Source organism: Puma concolor, chromosome A3 (genome assembly GCF_028749965.1).
Source record: "Puma concolor isolate L17-30 chromosome A3, mPumCon1.1.hap2, whole genome shotgun sequence".
In the NCBI taxonomy this organism is placed as follows: Eukaryota; Metazoa; Chordata; class Mammalia; order Carnivora; family Felidae; genus Puma; species Puma concolor.
The window spans coordinates 7036280-7057548 of record NC_141669.1 but is presented as its reverse complement, the minus strand read 5'-3'; the positions used below and the strand labels follow the sequence as shown (position 1 = coordinate 7057548).

General features: G+C 38.9%; 1 protein-coding gene across 3 annotated transcripts in view; it reads left to right on the top strand.

The window, feature by feature from the left end:
- ADAM17 (ADAM metallopeptidase domain 17) overlaps positions 1-21269 on the top strand; it is a 52404-nt gene that overhangs the window by 2165 nt on the left and 28970 nt on the right. For 2 of the 3 annotated variants that reach the window (XR_015248846.1, XM_025927130.2), the window contains exons 2-5: positions 8150-8282; positions 14213-14343; positions 15154-15242; positions 20122-20290. Coding sequence is in view for 1 of the 3 variants with exons in the window: in XM_025927130.2 (XP_025782915.1) it covers positions 8150-8282; positions 14213-14343; positions 15154-15242; positions 20122-20290 (522 nt within the window). In the remaining 2 variants the exon portion in view is untranslated. Of the gene's footprint in view, positions 1-8149; positions 8283-14212; positions 14344-15153; positions 15243-20121; positions 20291-21269 lie in introns of those variants that run through there. The other variant, XM_086699973.1, reaches the window with a different exon arrangement.

Sequence of the window (21269 nt, the reverse complement as noted above, 5' to 3'; positions counted from 1 at the left end):
CTTCGAGATCATGTTTTAGTTTTTAAAATAAAACAGAAAAAAATGAATCTAAGGAAGGTGTAGTGAGTTGTCCCGTTGTCACAGTGATAAATATATGCCTTGTGGGTATTCTTTCTTTTGAAGAATGACTCTGTGTGTGTGTGTGTGTGTGTGTTTGTGTTTGCTGGCTTAGGATGTGATTGGTTGCTTAACTGCTCAAGATCAAAGAATAGTTTTATAGTTAAAGAGCATGGCTTATGGTAGCCTACTTATTCTATAAATGCTACTGTAACCTCAGTATTACTTTTCTTAAGTAAATTCTACCCCCGACATGATGCTCGAACTCACAACCCCAAGATCAGGAGTCACATGCTCTACCGACTGAGCCAACGAGGTGTCCTTCAGTACTAAATATTGATTGGGATTTGACAACAGTCTTTGAAGGATAGAAATATATACTAGAATCCTGGCTTTTGAAGTACTCCATGGGACACCCAAGATGATTTCGATTGAACTGTTATGAATTGCATAATTCAGGAAAGTTATGAGTCATGTGAACTTAGTCACGATGATATCTTGTTGAAGTTGCGGCTGGGGTGTATAAGTCTCACTCTGATTTCAAAAGTGTTTTCCTTTTGTGTTACTTTTAATAAAAGAGGATGTAGTGGGTGGAGGGAAAAAAATATAGGTCATAGATGAGGGATGAAAGTTTGTATCAGAAACGTTTTGAAATTTACCTTGAGGTTATTGGTGTGGGGATTCTCCACGATGCAGTGCTTGTTTCTCATTATTGGCCACCATTTTGCTCAATGGTTTGACATCTGGCTTCCTCTTTTGATGTTAATTTTGCTTACAGCCTGCATTCCTTTGAAACCGAAACACTTAACCACCCTAACTGCTCCAAGAGAGATTTAATGCCAGTCTGCTTTGAACTAGTCAGAGAGATAAACTGTATTTCATTGAGAGAAATCCCTTTGGCCTTTACAGAGTTTTCCAGAACAGTAAGTGTAGGTGTCCTCTGAGGCCAAGGGTGGTTGATTTTTGGGTTCTTTACCAATTTGTACTTGTGAGAGAGGGTGTTTTCAGTTAGAAGTATAATTTAAAGAAAGTCTGAAAAAAGACTGATAGAGGGAAGGAGGGTCCAGAGTAGAGAATAGATTTTACTGAGGTAGGGAAGTGAAGTCAAATGCTTTTTTTTATATCCCTTAACTTAGTCCTAAAATTAACCAAGGAGAGTGGTATCTCCCTCCCACACGTTTCTTTTCTTTTCTTTTCTTTTCTTTTCTTTTCTTTTCTTTTCTTTTCTTTTCTTTCTTTTCTCTTTCCTCCCCTCCCCTCCCCTCCCCTCCCACATGGGTTGTCGACTTTGACAAGTCTCATCTGCTGCCCTCCTTTCACTTACATATTCTAATAACTAGTAAATATGTATCTCTGACTTAGACTTGTCCGAAGCTCCACACTCCTGTATCCAACTGCCCACTTGATATTTCTGTCTCCTGTTCACAGGCACTTCAAATATAAGTGCAGAATTACTTACCATCTATTTGTTTGATGAGAAGAAAGTATTGGGTACAGTGGTTAGGAATAGGCGGAGGTGCTGGAAGGTGTGGAAATAGTTCACTGCCTATTTTGGATTTGTATCCCTTTCAGCTACAGAGCTGTATGGACGGATCTCGGTTTCCTTACAGGTTCCCTTGGGTTGTGCTAACTTTTATTTGGGCTTAGAGTTGCCATGTGGCTGGTCTTGCTGGAGAATCTTGGCCCTGGTGAAGAGTTCTTGATAAGGAATTATTGAGACAGCTCATCCTCCATCACCCCTAACTGGTGTATACCCATGAAATTGAGTTTTTAGTTCCCAGGCTCTGGGGTCCACTGCCCGGCAGAGAGCCCCGCTCTCCTTTTTCTCATCCTTTAGCCCCAGCGAGGGATTTACCCACATCCAGAGCCTATTTCACAGTAACCTGGCCAGGCCACTCCCTTCTCCTGCATAATTTGGGGAGTCCTGAAGAGCGGTCAGGTCTCCTGTGTCTTCTGCACAAGCAGACTAAATACAGCAGTCCTGCCTTTTTCCTTTTCACGTCTGACATCAGAAGTAGGAGCATGACACTCACGTGTCACTTTGGGGAACTCTGTACTCCACCCAGCAGAGCAGTGGTGAGTAGGCCGAGGGCTACAGTGGTTCTGCATTATACTTGCAGGTTACGCAATTTATTGTAAAAAGAAAAATTAAGTAAAAGTCCACAAATGTTCCCAGACTCTAATCATACAACACTCGATTGTTTAAATATTGGTTTTATCATAGAAGTGTTGGCTCTGGGCTTGATGAAAGAAATATGGGTACAGTTTGTATCAGTCAGTGGCCATAAAAGCAGATCCCAGAGATGAAACAGTTTGGGTGTAAAAGAAGGATGGAATGGACGGTTTATCAGATCTGTGGGCCACTTCACAGCTACATGGAGAAAGCCAGTTTACTGCACGCCTGAAGCTCCAGTTTTCTCCTCCTCCTTTGAGAACATGCAGAAGGAATGAAGTATCAGCTGCTTTTTACTGCTCGTGTCGGTGTTGAAAATTGTATAAAACAGATTTGCTTTCTCTGCCTGAAATCACTATGTGACTTATCACTGACAACTGCAAAAGTATGATGACTAAATGCAGAGAAGTCTTACGTAAAGGAACAGTGTAATTGCAAACTATGTAAGAAACAAGATATAGTATGGAACTCCAGAATCTTTCAGCATCCACCTGTCCCCGCATCATCCCTTCCCCCAAACCTGCTCCTACTCATGTTTTTGTTTTTGTTTTTTGTTTTTTTTTTAATATCTCCGTGAATGTGGTGCCACTATCTACCCAGGTACCCATGCCAGGAACCTGGGGGTCTTTTCGTGATCTCTGCCTGGATGGCTTGTCTGCTTACTAGCCAATTTCCCAGACTCCGGTCTTGTTCCCCTTTAGCCCACTTTCCACACTGCAGTCACATTGAAATTTCTTATAGCTGTTGCCTTATCTACAGTCCAAAATCCTTAATTTAGTTCCATGGCCTTCCTTGACCGAATTCTGCCTGCCTCCAGTCTCACACCTCTTGTGTCGTTCTGTACTCCAGCCTCGGTGAGTTACTTTCATTTCTTTGAGTATTCTGCTCTGTTTCCCGTGTACCTCAACGTATATGTTAGGCCTTCTACTTAGAACCCTGTCCTTTCTTTCCCTTGGTGGACTCGCCCTTTTGGTCTTGGCTTCAGTACTGTTCCCCAGGAAAGCATCCTTGGCTTGCCAGGCAGGAGTCATCCTGCTCTGTCCTCCCATGACTTCTTGCAACTTCCTCTCCCTGGGTACCTGACATACTTTATAATTTTTTTTTGTATAGTGGTCTTCTCTCCAGTGTTATAATTCTATCAGATATCTATTTCTCTCTATTATATCCCTAGTGCCTGGAAGGTGGGATATTTTCAACAAATGTTGAATAAATGAGTAGGTGGGGTCTGGTGGAAGGGAGGAAAACTGTGCAGACTGTGTATGCAGGAAAGGAGCAGTGGGGGTGGGAGAGCAGTAAGGACAGAAGCAGTAAGGACAACTAGACCGGGGAGGCCGAGTGAGGGAAACCATGGCCTGTGGCAGAGAAGAGCAGGGAGGGATGGTAGGCAATACCTAAATAAAGTAGTACTCTAGTCTGACCTTTTGAATCGTGTCTGTTGTTTTCTAATTTTGTGTTTGTAGCCAGCTAAATTGAGAAAAAAGCTCACTTGTTTATGGGACTGCTGGAAGGACTTAGAAAGCAAGGAAGATGTCCTCATTGTAGAGAGTGCTGGGCAGCCTTGGTGGAGTGCTAAGAAAGATAATTAAATGGATTCTGTTTAAGTTTATTCCGAGATTTGGATATGGATAAAAGATAAACTCTTGGGAATTATTTCAAATTCTGTTGAAAAAGCAATTGAAAGTTGAGATGACCAGTGTGGTTGGAATTTCGGAGGTGAGGTACGGTGGAATGCGAAGTATCCGAGAGACTCCTTGCTGGTGCAGGCGGTACTGAGAGCAGGATCTCTGTTGGACGAGGGGAGTGGTGCCAGGGCATCCAGTGGGAGAGATCTAGTAATTATAATATGGCACATTACAGTTGAAACACATTACTTAGGTATTTCAAAGTACTTTAGCAAGCTACATTTTAAAGGTGCTTGTTATGGAAAATATACCTAAAGATAACCAGTGATGTTACTATCGTGCTCTTTCTTTTTTCTAGGCCTATTTTTATACATAGTTAAGATCATGCAATATGAATAGTTTTTTTAAATCTACTCTTGTTTATTTATCCTTGTTGTCTTAATCTTGTTTACTTATAGTGTATTTTCCCGTGTTCTTAGAAACCTATTGTTCCCAGCGTTTTTAATGATTGTAGATTTTTTTTGTCATTTTGAAGTGCTATAATGTATCTTTTTCTCAGTTTATTAACGTACCTTGTTTCTGATTTTTGTTCTTAAAAATAATGGAAGGCTGAACAAGGACCGTCTTTGTGCCTAAAGCTTTGTCTTCACTTTGAGCTACTTCCTTGAGCCTAGTTCAGGGGTTCTCAGACCTGAGTGCATCAGCATCACCTGGAAGGCATGTTAAACACAGATTGCTGGGCCTCAACCCCAGGATTTCTGACTGACTAGGACTGAGAAGAGGCCTGAAAACTGGCCTTTCTAACAAGTTCCTAGGTGGCGCTGCCGGTGTAGGGACCACACTTTGAGAACAACTGGCCTATCTTATTGACAATGACACTGTAGTATTGAGGTTAAGGTTTGCAGCCAGTAGGAGTGATTATGATCTTGAATGAAACTGAGTTCATGTACCAACCTGTACCAAGGAAGTTGAAGAGCTATAAAGGATTGTATCAGCATCTTGGCATTGAGGATTTGTGCAATTGGTGCACACAGCAATGCTGTTTTTTGCAAGGTTCTATGCTGGGTGTTGTGAAGTAAGGATACCGTGAGTAATAAAACCCAGCTCCCTTTCGGCTGTTTTACAATCCGTGAGATAAGACAAATATAACACAGAAGTACTGGAAAAAAGAGTTGTAAACAAAGGGCTACAGAATTCAGAGAGAGGCAAGGTCATGTTTGGTCGACACATCAGAAAGTAGGAGGTCAAGAAGTAGAAGGTCCAAGAAGAGCTAGGATATTTTTAAGGAGTTTCACAAATATGACATCAGTGAAGTGTGGGGTTTTCAGCCAGACAAGCCCAAGTTCAAATCTTGGTTCTGTGCTGCATTAGTCTTGTGATATTATTCTCCTTGAGTCTATTTCTTCATCTGTAAATGGGGATACTACGCTAGGTATGTTGTGTAGATAATGTAATAAAACATCCAGCAAAGTGTCTTGTAGGAAGTACACACTCAAAAATTGTTGAATAGGGACACTTGGCTGGTTCAGTCGGTAGAGCATGTGATTCTTAGGGTCATGAGTTTGAGCCCCACGTTGGGTGTGGAGCCTACTTAAAAAAAAAAAAAAAGTAAAAAAAGTTTTTGAATAAATGGTTAGCTTCTTGAAGGTTTTCATTGGTACTGCTAAGTGTTATAATTAATAATGCCAAATCAACAACCATCCATTGGCATAAAAGTGATGCCTTTTGAAACAGCTTTTCTGTTGATTAAATTTTAAAGGAAATTTTATTGATGGAAAATCAGTGGTACCCAAAAATGTGAACTTTGCTGCCACTTTATTTAATCTTATCTTGAGTTAGAGCCTTGAATGGATTTTGATGAAATTTACTTTCGGGGCCTCTGGCTGGTTCAGACGTTAGAGCTTGTGACTCTTGATGTCAGGGTTGTGAGTTTGAGCTCCATGTTGGGCATGGCACCACTTAAAAAAAAAAATTTACTTTCATCATATAACAGCATGCTTACCTCTTGTTTTCTTCAGGTTTGCCTAAATATTATGCAACAGTGAAGCATCTTTCCTTCTTTGACCCCTCTTCTTAAACTGGTCCTGCCTACTGCCTGTCTTTGCTATCCTGCTTTAACGTCCACAGTACTGACATTTTTGTGCATTGTCTGTCTCTCCCACACTAAAATGAGTACTTCAGTAGACAAGGACTTTGCTTTATTTAATGCGATATCAGTACTTAGACTAGTGCCTGGCACATAAGAGGGAATTAATGAATTGGTGACTCAACCAACTGAGGATATTTAGGGGAAGAAGGACGAGTTTTGGATCAATTCTTTTCAAAGTGGTTTTGTGGGCATATTTAACCTCAGTAACAATATACTTGTATTTTAAGCTCCTGGTGTTATATTTTAAGGACATTCTAAGTCCAGTGGAATGATTTTGAACACCATTGCTTCTGTAGTGGTATTTGTTGAGAGAAAAGGAAAACATCAGCTCCAATATTTTTAGACAATTTCTACAGACTTCAGTCACCAAAATAGTCTTCCAAAAATCCTCCTGATTTTGGAAGAGGCAGCAGAGCTGATGATGAAAAGTGACTTACATGGGTATCATATACTTTATAGTGTTTACTCTTGCTCTATACCAAATAAAAATGTTTTTGTGCATGTTTTGTTTTTGGGGTAGTGCATCTTTGCTTTTCTTGGGTTCCAAGTCAGTCTAGTAAAATAATTAATGTTGGTTGTTTTTTTTTTTCAGGGATTAGTTTGGTCATATCACTTCTACTTCCTCATGTCCAGTGGATTGATCATTCTGCTGTGTCTGTTGAGGACAGCAGTGATTGGGATATTACCTGTTTTTTGCTCTTTAATTTGGAATATGTAATTTTTCTGTAAAAGATTTACTTTCGGTTTGTTCAGGCCATTAATACATTTGTTGCTCTTTCGTACTACACATGAATTGTTAAGGAATTGATATAGCCCTGGTTAGCAGTGGTCAGTTTGAGTTGGTCACCTTCATCTTAGCAATTCTAAGCTGACAGGCCAGAAATGCCTTTAATTTACAAATTAGCTCATTCGTAACATGATACTCTTTGAGATATCAAAATTATTAGTAGCTAGTATGAATGTGAACTCATGTTCAGATTTCCCTAATTGTCACAAGTATCTTTTCACATTGGTTTGTTTGACCTAGGATCCAAAAAGGTCGAGGTGCCTGGCTGGCTCAGTTGGTAGGGCGTGTGATTCTTGACCTTGGGGTTGTGAGTTTGAGCACCATATTGGGTGGAGAGATTACTTAAAAATAAAATCTTTTAGAAAAAAAAAAAGGTTCGCACATTGGCTTACTTGCCATATTCTTGTCTATAGTAGTTCCCTTTATCTGTGGGGGATACATTCCAAGACACCCCTCCCTCCACCCTGTAGATGCCTGAAACCATGGATAGTACTATCCAAGCCCTGTGATATATTGTCTTTTCCTGTAGGTGCTTACCTATCGTAAAGTTTCATTTATAAATTAGAGTAAGAATTAAACAACAGTAATAACAAAATCGAACAATTATAACAATATACCGTAATAAAAGTTTATACGAATGTGGTCTCTCCCAAAAGTAAGCTTTTTTTTTTTTTAAGTAAGCTTTATGCTCAGCATGGTGCTTTAACTCACAACTGCAAGCTCGAGTCGCATGATCTACCAACTGAGCCAGTAAGGCACCCCTCCTAAAGTCTTATTTTGCTGAACTTACCCTTGTGACAGTGTGAGCTGTTAAACTAAACTGCATACACGTTAAGATGAAGTAAGGTGAATGATGTAGGCATGTTGACCTAGTGTTAGGCTACTGTGTATTGACCTTCTGACGGTAGATCAGGAGGATCATTTGCTTCCAGACCACAGCTGGCTTTGGGTAACTGAAAGCTCTGAACTGGAAGCCTCAGATAAGGGAGGACTGCTGTGTTTTGTCTCTGCCCCACCCTTCTTTCCCATGCCATTTATTTCCTGAAGAAATTGGGTCATTTGTTCTGTAGGAATTCTAACATTCTGGGTGTGGCTGATTGCTTCCTAAGGTTGTTAGTTAATTTGGCAATCTAATCCCTTTATGTCTTAAAAAGTGGAAGTTAGGTTTTGATTAAATTCAGGTTCGATTTGTGTTTTTTGCCTTTTAATTAATTAATTTGGGGGGGCAAGAATGCTTCATAGGTTATGCTTAGCACTTCAAAATGCGTCAGGAAGAGTTTGTTGTCAGAACTTGTCATTTTAGTGATATTACAATTGATTAGTAAGTTTAGGTGTTAATAACCTTTTTACCTTTATTTCAGAAAAGCTTGATTCTTTACTCTCAGACTACGATATCCTCTCTTTATCCAATATCCAGCAGCACTCAGTAAGAAAACGCGATCTACAAGCCTCAACACATTTAGAAACACTACTAACTTTTTCAGCCTTGAAAAGGTAATTCGAACTATTTATAGAAAAATATTGGGGCAATGAGGGACTTAGTTTGGCAAAAGGAGAAAAATAAGGTGTTTACTGAGGTCTTAGGAAATTACATTTTAAAAATTTGTAATTGATATAATTACAGTTGGTCATGATTCTTAATACTGCTTATTCTAAAATTCATAGTGATGGTTATTAAAAACAAGCAAATGGGTATTCTAGAGGTATTAATGATGGTAATAATGTTTATGGGATGGGTTCTAACAAAGGATTTTGATTGATTGATTTATAATACCTTAAATTTTTTGTGCTACTTTAGAACCATCAGCTATGTAAAATATTTTTATTTTATATATGAAGATGCTAAAGTTTAGAGGTAAAGGATTTGTTCAGGACCCCACAGCCTGGTGGTAAGCTGGATGTAGAATTCAGTGCTGTGCATATATTGAATTCCCATTAAGTTGTAGCATAAATTGATAGATGTGATCTATTTGGGCAGTAATCTTACTTTCTCTTATGTTTTATAGATGTAAGTGATAGATAATTGCAGGCCTTTTTCTAAAATCTTTTTAGGGAGCTTTACTAATATCAAAACAAACACTGAGAGAATATAAATGGACTGAATCATTCTATATTCATAGGTTAGGTCTTCCCTATCAAATATTTAAAAAAATTTTTTTAATGTTTTTATTAATTTTGAGAGACAGAGCACGAGTGGGGGAGGGGCAGAGAGAGAGAGGGAGACACAGAATCTGAAGCAGGCTCCAGACTCTCAGCTGTCAGCACGGAGCCCGACGTGGGGCTCGAACTTACAAACTGTGAGATAATGACATGAGCTGAAGTTGGATGCTCAACCCCCCCCCCCAAACAAATATTTTAAAAAAGGAAAGTAATACATATATTTGGTTTAAAAAGCCAACTATGGAGGGTATAAGAAGTTTTCACTTCCTCCTCAATCAAACTTCCCAGATCCAGAGAGGTTTCCTGTATAAACCTCTAAAAGCTTTTAAGGCATATTTTTTGCATACAGATCCGTATACATGTAGGTGATATAGATAAGTGTATCATTTTTAACAACTGCATAATATTCCTGTTGCATAGAATTGTAACTGTTTATTGGCTAGTAACCTACATACAAATAGATATGTCTAACCAAAGTGATTTTTTTTTTCCTATAGCAAATAATGTTGTAATAAATATCTTCGTGAAAATACCTTGTCTAGGTATTTTTATGGGATACATTCCTGAAAGGAGAATGGGTCAAGGAAATATATACTATAACTGTTTACTGATATTACCATATTTCTTCCCAGCCCAGTTTATTCTTCTAGCAGCAGTATATGAGTTTACCCATTTCCAGTAAGGTTTTATCAGCCTTTATTTTTTGTCCCTGTGAAAGAGGATGGTATCTCATAGTTGTTTTGATGGTCATTTTTTGTGAAATTGATCATCTTTTCACATCTAAGTCATTTGTTTGTGTCTACCTTTTCATATCCTTTTACCATTTTTCTGTTGGATTCTTTTGGTTACTGAATCAGAGTCATGCTTAGCATATTTATCATTTATCATATGTGTAACTGATATTTTATGAAAATATATTTTACAATGTCATTTTGTTTTTCCTAGTTACTGCCATCATCTTTAGATTTTTTTGAATAATTTCTTTCTCTTAAGAGTTCATGTCAAAATATTGCAATATTGGTGATAGAGCTTCCAGACTTGTAGCAAATTTGAGCAGAGTGGTGATAATTATAGTTTATCAGTTGCTTATTTTGTGTCATTCACTTCAGTAGGCCCTTTGCGTCTATTATCTCTAATTCTTACCGTACTCCACAAAGGAATTTTTGTAATCTCTGGAAAAAAAAAAAAAATGAGACTCAGAGAGGTTGGGTAACTTGCCCAAGGTCATTCAGCCGGTAGTAGAAGATACAGGATTTGATGATAAGCCTGTGTTATTTCTGCTGTGCTGATGGAGATTTTGGTGAAGGAGTGGATATAGTAGTGAGAGATGAATAGGAGCAAAGGGAAAAACTGCAAAATAAGAACTCACAATTTAGCTTTCTAAGGTTTTTTGTTTGTGTGTGTGTGTGTGTGTGTGTTTTTTAAGTTAGGTTTGAGGTACCTCATAGAAACTTTTCTGTGGAGGAAAATACTCCCGTAGCCTTCCATATTCTTTCCTGCTTCATAGATGCCATTGATTCATTAAGAAAATGTTCAACAATATCTACCTATTATCATCTCTGTGTAAGGCAGCAGAGAAATTTGTAATTTATTTTACAGTTTCCATCTCAGATGTTTAAGTGGAAATGTATCTAACAATGAACGATAACTTTGGACCAGTTACATTAAAATAGTTGATTTCATTTTACCCTGGAAACCATTCAGTTAGTAGGTGGTATTATTTTCATTTGTAGATGAAGGTTCAGAGGTTCAGAGGTTAAGGCCAAGATCAAGCATGAAGCAAGTGGTGGAGACAGGATTTAACTAAACTAGGTTTGTCAGACTCCAAAGCGCACACCCCTTCTTTCTGTTACACTGTGTTGTTAAAAGAAAAAAAATTAGGGTATTTGAAATGATCTGTTTATATACAGCTGAGCTTACCAATATGAAGTCACTCATTACTTGATGGTGATGGTAAATGATTAGATTTTGTGGATAGTAGTAAAAGGCAGAGTAATTTAAACCATGATCATAAAATTAAATGTGTGTGTGACTATTAGCAGTTGAAAAGCATGGAAGCACTGAGAAATTGTAAGAGGGTTTAAAAAGTAATTTTATGAAGAAAAACTGTTTGAAATATGCCTAGAAGTTACATTTCCTCTGTTTCATAAGTCAAAAAATACTATTATTCTAAAGTAATGAAAAAGTTAAAAATACTGTTTTAATACTTTTTTAAAAATATTTATTTATTTATTTATTTATTTTTTGAGAGAGAGAGACAGGGTGAGAGCAGGGGAGAGCAGAGAGAGAGGGAGACACAGAATCTGAAGCAGGTCCCAGGCTCTGAGCTGTCAGCACAGAGCCTGATGTGGGGCTTGAACTCACGAGCCATGAAGATCATGACTTGAGGCAAAGTTGGAGGCTTAACCGACTGAGTCACCCAGGCGTGCCTGTTTTAATACTTTTTGATAATGTTACCCTTAAAAAGATTTAGGTATTTGTTCCTCTTTTTTTTTTTTAATTTTTTGTTTTATGTTCTTTATTTTATATTTGAGAGAGAGAGAAAGAGAGGGAGACACAGAATCTGAAGCAGGCTCCAGGCTCCAAGTTGTCCGCACAGAGCCAGACATGGGGCTCAAACCCACAAGCAGTGAGATCATGACCTGAGCCAGATGCTCATGACCTGAGTCAGATGCTTAACCGACTGAGCCACCCAGGCACCCCTTGTTCCTCTTAAGAGTGAAATATCTCGAGTTACTTGAAGGGGGCTAGAACTGATAAAGAAATGGAAGTGACATTGGAACTTCCATATCCAGCTGAATGGACCATTGAAAATAGTTACAAGGTGCAAACTTCCAGTTATAAAATAAATAAGTCATGGGGATGAAATGCACAGCATGGTGACTATAATTAATATTGTATATATGAAAGTTGCTAAGAGAGTGGATCTTAGAAGTTCTTATCAAAAGAAAACAAATTTGTAACTGTGTGGTGACAGATTTAATTAGTCATTGTATTATCTATACAGGAAAGGATAGGAAAATACTATTCAGGTGGATTAAAAAAAATTTTTTTTAATGTTTATTCATTTTGGAGAGACAGAGACAGAGCATGAGCTGGGGAGGAGTAGAGGGAGAGGGAGACACAGAATCTGAAGTAGGCTCCAGGCTGTGAGCCGTCGGCACAGAGCCTGACATGGGGCTCGAACCCACGAACTGCGAGATCATGACCTGAGCTGAAGTCTCATGCTCAACCGACTGAGCCACCCAGGCGCCCCCATTAATTCAGGTGGATTGACACTAGTTTGTAGTTACTGTAAATCCTTAAAACTGAGAGAAACAAAACTGCTGAAGGAAGTCTCTAAGTACGTGATTTCACATAATTTTGGTAGGACAAAGCAAAATCTAAATTCCGACTGACCTATCCTGTCGGAGGTTTTTATAGCTCAGAGGTGAAGATTGGAATGTCAGAAAACAGTGGTACCATTTCTGGGTCCTTGTCTTTACAGCAGAGCAGATTTTTAATGTCGGAAACAAAGAGTGGGAGTCCAGTGATTTTTCTGGAAAGAACATTCAATAAAAGTAATATTGAGACTGCCCGAGGACTCTGAAACTAAATAAGTCTTTACAATAGGATGCTTTTCCTTTCAGAGTCCTCGGCAAAACTGACGGGGAAAAGTTCGTAGCTGTGAGTGTGTGGGAAGATATGTTTTAGGATAACAGGAGCAAATGTTTCAAGGGTTTCTGAAATAATGTCCTATTGTCTCTCCCTCTGACCATTAAAAAAACCACAAGCAAACTAAAACTACTTTGTTAGGCACAAAAAGTTAAAAAGATATGTTACCATGGAGACAGTCCCAGTCTAGCTTCTTTTTGGCAGTTCAGACTTATGCATACCCACAGGGAATTAACATTTCATGGTTTTAACCCCACACCTGACAAAATTTGTTCCTGTGGTTGAGATGAATCACATCTTTATCTTCGGTGTTCGTGGGCACACTGAGAGGGTAAAGAATAATTGAAAAATTCTTGCTCACCACACCCAGATTTTATGTCAGGACTGAAACTGGTAGAAAACAAAAGAATATTAAGCCAACTAAAGAACTGGTGTATGTATTTTAATGTTTGTGTTGGATACCTTGTATTTATTTTCCTGATAGTAATTGTGGATTAATTTTTTTCAAGATAGGTTCTCTTTAGAAGGAGAAAAAAAAAGCTTGAGTGCTTTTAAATATAGAAAGTAGCATTTATTAATTTTGCACAGCAGTAAGACCAGCTTGATTGCTAGAGGCAGGATGGCATGGGCTTTTGAAATAAACCAAGTTCAGTTTCCAGTTTCATCATTTACTAGCTGTGTAACCTTGAATATGTTGATGAGCCTCCAACCCTCACTTTTTACTGTGTTAAGCGTAAGGAAAGCGTGTAGTGCTGAGCAGGTATTCAGTAAGTGGTGGCTAGTAATATCAGTTTCTGATAAATATTTCAGACAAGCAGGATTTTAACTTAAATTGTCTAGATGTTGGTTTCCTTATTAAAAAAATGTTTTTAGTGTTTATCTATTGTTGAGAGACAGAGCACAAACAGGGGAGGGGCAGGGAGAGAGAGACAGAATCCGAAGCAGGCTCCAGGCTCTGAGCTGCCAGCACAGAGCCCGACATGGGGCTGGGACCCATGAGCCATGTGATCATGACCTGAGCTGAAGTTGGACACTTAACCGACTGAGCCACCCAGGTGCTCCATGTGTTTCCTTACTCTTCACAGTCTCCAGAAAAGATGAATGCATAAATTCTTTAAATCCTTTTTCCCCGCAATTCTGGTTTTTTTTTTTTTTCTTGGCCAAATTCTTTTTTTTTTAATGCTTTTATTTTTTGAGAGAGAGAGAGACAGACAGAGGGCGAGCAGAGGAGGGGCAGAGAGAGAGGGAGACACAGAATCCAAAGCAGGCTCCAGGCTCTGAGTTGTTAGCACAGAGCTCGACGCGGGGCTTGAACCCACAAACCATGGGTTCGTGACCTGAGCCGAAGTCGGATGCTTAACCGACTGAGCCACCCAGGGTGCCCCCTGTTTGCCAAATTCTTACAGTTAAAGAAATTAGTCTGTTCGTCTTTATCGGGGATATAACACTAAGTACCTAGTAAAATAGTAGTTGTAACTTGCATAGTCGTTTATTAATGTCAACTCTCTTGTCAGCTTTTTAAAGAAACTTCAATTTCATGTTCTTGGAGTAAAATTTTGTGTGAAACTTTAATGTGCTTTGAGTAAAATATGGACGCAATCTTTCCTTAGGCATTTTAAATTATACCTGACGTCAAGTACTGAACGCTTTTCCCAGAATTTCAAAGTCGTGGTGGTAGATGGTAAAGACGAAAGCGAGTATGCCGTCAAGTGGCAGGACTTCTTTACTGGACACGTGGTCGGTTAGTACGGAGCTTGCTTGTTTGTTTGCCCTTGTGTCCCGGGTGTCGGGTGTCTGGATCTCGCTTGATTGCCTGTTCTTTTTTGGTGGGGGAAGAGGGGATGTCAAAGAAGTGCCATTCTTTGTTTTATTTGAGGTATATAAGTTTGAAAGCGGGAACATTCAGACAGGAATAAATGGGTATTATCCAGCATGTATACTGTCTGTTTAAATGATTAAAGTGAATTTCCTCTCAAGTGATAAGAATCTAACCTCCTCCTGACTCTAGGAAAGGATTGTAGGCTTCCCTTATGAGATTTCAAACAGGGAAGCTAAAAGATAAAATAATTGGCTTTACGATCCTGTTAAGTACTTTTTAAAGACCTACATCAAACAAGCAATTGTGGTTTACTTCTGAAACTTCCTTTGCAGAAAAAAGAAATGGCATTAAAATCTGCAAATAGTGCAGTTCAAGCCCTGTATGATCCAGATTGTGCTTTTTGCCTCATCTTAGTTCTTTCTTAACCAAAAGTAGGTAAAGTTATTCCAGAAGAGCATCTACACCTTTGTTTTTTGTTTTGTCTGTAACACGCTGTAGATAATTCTCATAGGAGGATTGAGAGAAAGAGGTTTTAAATGAGTTGAGGCTACTCTTTAGAAGTGTGAATACCTTGCTGCTCGCTGGGGCCTGTGTTTCTTTGGTGTAAATTTCTACAGTCCCTAGGCAGATTCCACTCTGATGAAGGGCTTGGTTGATTTGTATTGACACTGGTGCATAGTTTAGTTTTTGATATAAGTATTTCTTAATGATGGAATGTTTTTTTCTTTTAAGGTGAGCCTGACTCTAGAGTTCTAGCCCACATAGGAGATGATGATATTACAGTAAGAATCAACACAGATGGGGCAGAATATAATATAGAGGTAAATCTACATGTGATTTTTTTTTGGAGGGGAGCTGTTATAAAAAGCTGTTTCTCATTTGTTTTAAGAAGGCAAAGGTCTTTGGGGCACCTGGGTGGCTCGGTCTAAGTGTCTCTTGATTTCAGCTCGGGTTATCACCTCATAGTTCGTGAATTTGAGCCCTGCCTTGGGCTCTGTGCTGACAGTGCAGAACCTGCTTGGGATTCATTCTCTCTCCCTCTCTCTCTCTCTCTCTGCCCCTCCCGAGCTTGTGTTCATGCTCTCTCCCTCTCAAAATAAAGGAATAAACTTTAAAAAAAAAAAAAAAGACAAAGGTCTTTAATTATGCTTACTTTTCCCCTTGTATTTAAAGTTTTTACCAGTGAAGTAAATGATTGTGATTTTTTTATAGTAAAAAAGGTAATATTTTTTTTACATGTCTGAGAGGCTGTCATAAGATGCACCCTGTATTTCCTTTTTTTAAGTTTAACTTTTTTTAATGTTTATTTTTGAGAGAGAGCATGGGTGCACGTGCACATGGGGAAGGGGCAGAGAGAGAGAGAAAGAAAGAGAGAGAGGACGATAAGGGATCCGAAATGGGCTGTGTGCTGACAGCAAAGAGCCCGATGTGGGGCTGGCACTCATGAACCGTGAAATCATGACCTGAGCCAAAGTTGGATATCTAACCGACTGAGCCACTCAGGTGCCCCGTTTTATTTATTTATTTTTTAAGTTTATTTAGGAGTGCCTGGGGTGGCCCAGTTGGCTAAGCAATCCCACTCTTGATTTCTGCTCAGGTCATGATGTCATGGTCATGGGATCTAGCCTCACATTGGAGCCTGCTTGGAACTCTCTCTCTCCCTCACTCTCTGCCCTTCCCCCTCTCATGCGTGCTCTCTCTCTCTGTCAATAATTAAATAAAATAAAAAATTTATTTTGAGAGAGAGAGAGAGAGAGGAAGCACGAATGGGGTGGCAGGGAGAGAATCCCAAACAGGCTGTGCACTGTCAGTACAGAGCCCAGTGCAGAGCTTGAACTCCTGAACCACCAGATCATGACCTGAGCCAAAATCAAGTCAGATGCTTAACTGACTAAGCCACTCAGTCGCCCCTGATTTTTATGTTCTTTATTGCATAATTCTTATCTGCAGTTACCTTGATATAAAAATTATTGTATTAAAATCTTAGACATAAGAGTAAACAGGAAAATGTATATATCTTATTTTTAACACATCACCATTAAACATTTTAAGCCATCACTAATTTTATCACCAAAGCTTGCTATAAATAAGGCTTATATGAATAAGCCTAGGTTAAACTTTAATCATAAGATGATTGTTTTGGAGCGCCTGGATGGCTTAGTTGGTTAATCATCTGACTCTTGGTTTTGGCTCAGGTTGTGATGTCATGGCTCTTGAGATCCACATTGGGCTCTGTTCTGGCAGTGCAGAGCCTGCTTGGGATTCTCTCTCTCCCCCTCTCTTTCTGTCCCTCTGCAACTTGCACGTGCACCTTTTCGTGCACACACACTCTCTCTCTGTTTCTCTCTACATAATAAACTTAAAAAAAAAAAAAGATGATGTTTTTCCTCCCCCCTTTCTGCTTTGAAAACGTTCAGATTTACAAAAGGACTTTATAGATAACCTGTGACCTTTCATTAACTGATGGCATACTACCACGTGTGCTTTATTGTTCTTTTTTTTCCCCTCAAAGGGAAAATAAGTTTCAGACATCATGACACTTTACCCCTAAATGCTTCAGTGTACGTCTCCTAACATTAAACGTACTCTTCTACATAGCCACAATAAACACCCCTGAGAAAATGAAAATAATTCTGTAGCATTATCTAACAACACATAGTCCAGATCTCTAGTCATCCTCAAAATCTCCTCCATAGATCTTCCCCCTCCCAATTTAGGATCAGTTAAGGTTCTTGCCTCTTAATTAGTTGTTCATCAGTTGACTTTTTCTGGCCACTTGTTGATAATGGTGATAATAGGATTTTCTTCTATTAGTAGTAATAGTAAGTGCCTTTGTCTTGAAATCTTAATATATAACTAGATTTATTATGTTATCTTTAAGATAGATGTATCAGTACTTTACCCCATGAAAAAAATTATGTTCAGATAAGTTACTTTTCGAAGGCACATAGTAGGGGTACAGTTGAGGTCTGAACCCAGATATCTCTGATCGCAAAGCCTGCTATCTTTTTCTGTGTTAGACTGGCTGTATTAGGAAACTCTTAATATGAATTTAGAGATGTTTGATCCAGAAGAAAACATTTTTCTCTTTTCCTGTTTGTAGGCCAAATGATGGTCCCTACAACCAAGGAGTTGGTTAGGTAACTTTTTGAGGTTTCTGCTAGCCCTGTGGTTCACCATCTCTTTCTTTTTTTAAAAATTTTATTTTAGAGAGAGAGCATGAGCAGGGGAGAGGGGCAGAGGGAGAGAGAGAGAGCTCAGCGAGGAGCCTGACATGGGGCTTGATTCTGCAACCCTGGGATCATGACCTGAGCTGACCAAGTCAGACACTCAACTGACTGAGCCACCCAGGAGCCCCATTGTCTTGTTTCGTAAATCTACTCCATACATGGATTATGAAAGAAGACACACACACACACACACACACACACACACACACACACACTTGACTGTTGAACAACATGGATTTCAACTGCGCAAGTCCACTTACATGCAGGTCTTCTTCAATAAATATATTAGAAAATTGTTTGGAGATTTGCAGTAGTTTGAAAACACAGATGAACCATGTGGCCTAGAAATGAAAAAATTAAGGGAAAGTTAGGTATTATAAGAATATAGTATACAATACATGTGATGTACAACATATGTGAATCAGCTGTTTATGCTGTTGGTAAGGCTTCTGGTCAAGAGTAGGCTGTTAGTATTTGTCTTGGGGGCATCAAAAGGTACGTGTGGTGGATTTTCAACTGCATGGGGGCGTCAGCGCTCCTAACCCCTCATTGTTCTAGAGTCAACTATATTTAACAGCTTTATTGAGATAAAATTCACATTCTGTACAGTTCATACATTTAAAGTGTGTACTTCGTTGGCTTTTAGTGTATCCTAGAGCTATGCAGTCATCACCACCCAACGATTTTAGAACATTTTCATCATCCCTGGAAGAAACACTGTACTCTTTAGCAGCCCGCCACCCTTTGCCCCCAACTTCCCTAGACCTAGGAAACACTAATCCACGATCTCTGTAGATTTGCTTGGTCGTTCATATAAATGGAATCACAATATGTGGTCTGTTGTGTTTGGCTTTTTTCACTTGGGATGTTTTTTATTTTTTTTTAATTTTTATTATTTTTTAGGGGCGCCTGGGTGGCGCAGTCGGTTAAGCGTCCGACTTCAGCCAGGTCACGATCTTGCGGTCCGTGAGTTTGAGCCCCGCGTCGGGCTCTGGGCTGATGGCTCGGAGCCTGGAGCCTGTTTCCGATTCTGTGTCTCCCTCTCTCTCTGCCCCTCCCCCGTTCATGCTCTGTCTCTCTCTGTCCCAAAAAATAAATAAATGTTGAAAAAAAAAAAAAATTTTAATAAAAAAAAATTTATTTGAGAGAGCACGAGTTGGGGGAGGGACAGAGAGAGAGAGAGTCAGTCAGTCCCAAGCAGGGTCCGCACTGTCAGCACAGAGCCCCATGCGGGCTTGAACCACGAACTGTGAGATGATGGCTGGAGCCGAAGTCAGACACTTAATTCACTGAGCCACCCAGGCACCCCTCGCTTAGAATGTTTTCAGGGTTCACCCATGTTGTGGTTCGTGTCAGTACTTCATTTCTTCTTATTGCCAAATAATAGTATATTTCATGGATGTGTCACATTGTGCTTATTCATTCATCAGTTGGGCATTTGGGTTGTTTTCACTTGTTTGGCTGTTGTGAATAATGCTGTCGTGGACATTTGTGAACAAAAGTTTTTGTGTGAGTATATATTTTCTCTCGGGTTTGTAGTGGGAGTGGAATTTCTGGGTCAGATGGTATCTCTATTTTTAACCTTTTGAGGAACTGCTGAGCTGTCTTCCCTAGTGGCTGCACTTCACATTCTACCATTTTACATTCCATGGTATGTGAGGCTTCTGACTTCTCCACATCCTCACCAGTACTTGTTATTACCTGTCTTTGATTCCAGCTATCCTAGTGGATGTGAAGTCAGGTCCTTGTGGTGTAGATTTTCATTTCCGTAAGTTATGTGTATTATATAAATGTGTGTACGTGTGCACGTGTGTATATAAAATATCGTTTTGGTACTTTTCCTCACAAGCTGCCTAGTTTTGATGAGACCAGCATCCGTACAGGAGCTTTGTTCTTGCCTTGGGTAACTTTTCAAGTATGTTAGCTCTGATTTACTGTGACCTTGTGATAGGAGAAGTGAAGATTTTTTAGAAACTGCTTTCTTTTGAAAGCGATAATAGGTTTTAGGTAACATTGCTGTGAGTTTTCAGTCTTGCCTTCTGTGGGCAAAACCTTCATGGCACAAAGATACCAAGGAAGCTGGAATAGAATACCATAGTCAGTCTCCCTCCTTGCTAGAGGCCATCCGTCACCCAGAGTAGGGTTGGTATGCAGCAGGCGCTACACAAATGGTTTTGAATGATTGGAAAAGGTTATGTGTTTTCTCTTCTGGAGCTTCTAAAAGGTTTCATAACTTGTACAAAATAATGCTTTTTTCATATATACATAAAATCAAAGAGTGAATAATCCATGTACTTATTTACCAGCAGAGAAACTCTGAGAAAAATTGAGGTGATTTATTTTTGATAAAATGACTAATCGGTTCACTTAACCTGGAAATGAACGTCATCTAGAAACAAAGAATGTTGTTAAGAATTTAGTGGTGAGGAATTCTTATATTTTGCATCTCAATTTATGTTTTCTATTTTAGCCACTTTGGAGACTAATTAATGATACTAAAGACAAAAGAATGTTAGTTTATAAATCTGAAGATATCAAGAATATTTCACGTCTGCAGTCTCCAAAAGTGTGTGGTTATATAAAGGCGGATAATGAAGAGTTGCTTCCAAAAGGGCTAGTAGACAGAGAGCCACCTGACGGTAAGACTTAACAAATAGTTTTTCAAATGAGACGCAAGCATGATGTCTGTCTTCAGTAGGGGTGATTATTAATTGGGGGAAAAATATTATCAAGTTATTATAGTATTTGACTTGAAAATAGAGTTTTACTCAGAAATTTAATTCTTTTGCCTATAATGTAAGAATTGAAAACACTAGAAAATAATGGAACAATAAAGATTGGAAAAAGACTGCAGAAAAGGGAAATTGAATAATCTGAGGGGATTTTTTTTTGTAAATATTAAAGAAGGATTGATCACATATAATGTTTAAGTGGGTGTGGTGAGGAAGGAAAGTGTTTTTATTTGGAGAATTTAAAAATGAGAAAATAGTACCATTGAGAACAATCTTGAGATAAGTTTATAAGAAATTAGTTGGTACCAAGAGAGGTCTGTACTTTTCAGAAAGAGGGCTATCAGCCTTGGGACAGATCACTTCAGAGTCATTTTAAAACAAAACCATCTTGGAGAAATACTCTACTGTCCTCATTTTTTGAAAACTTAGAAAATTTATTACTAACATTTTAGTATATAAATACATAAATTCTCAATTTTGTATTTGATAAGGAAAATGATCTATTACCATAAATGTTTTTAATGTCTGATTATCTTTATAGTTTTATTATTACTTTGGTTAATTCGTAGACTTCTAGAAGAAAATGACAGTTTCATAGCCCAGAAGTAAATTAGTTGCTTATTTTACTTGAAGTACTTTTTAAAGTATCCTCATTTTAGAAATTAAGGAGACACTTTCCTTGGTTTTGAATTCCACGTTAAAAAAAATTTTTTTTTAATGTTTATTTTTGATAGAGAGGGAGCGTGCACGTGCACACTCATGCATGAGCAGGGGAGGAGCACAGAGCGGGGGTGGGGAGACACAGATATGAAGCAGGCTCCAGGTTCCGAGCTGTCAGTACAGAGCCCGATGCGGGGCTCGAACTCACGGACCATGAGATCATGAC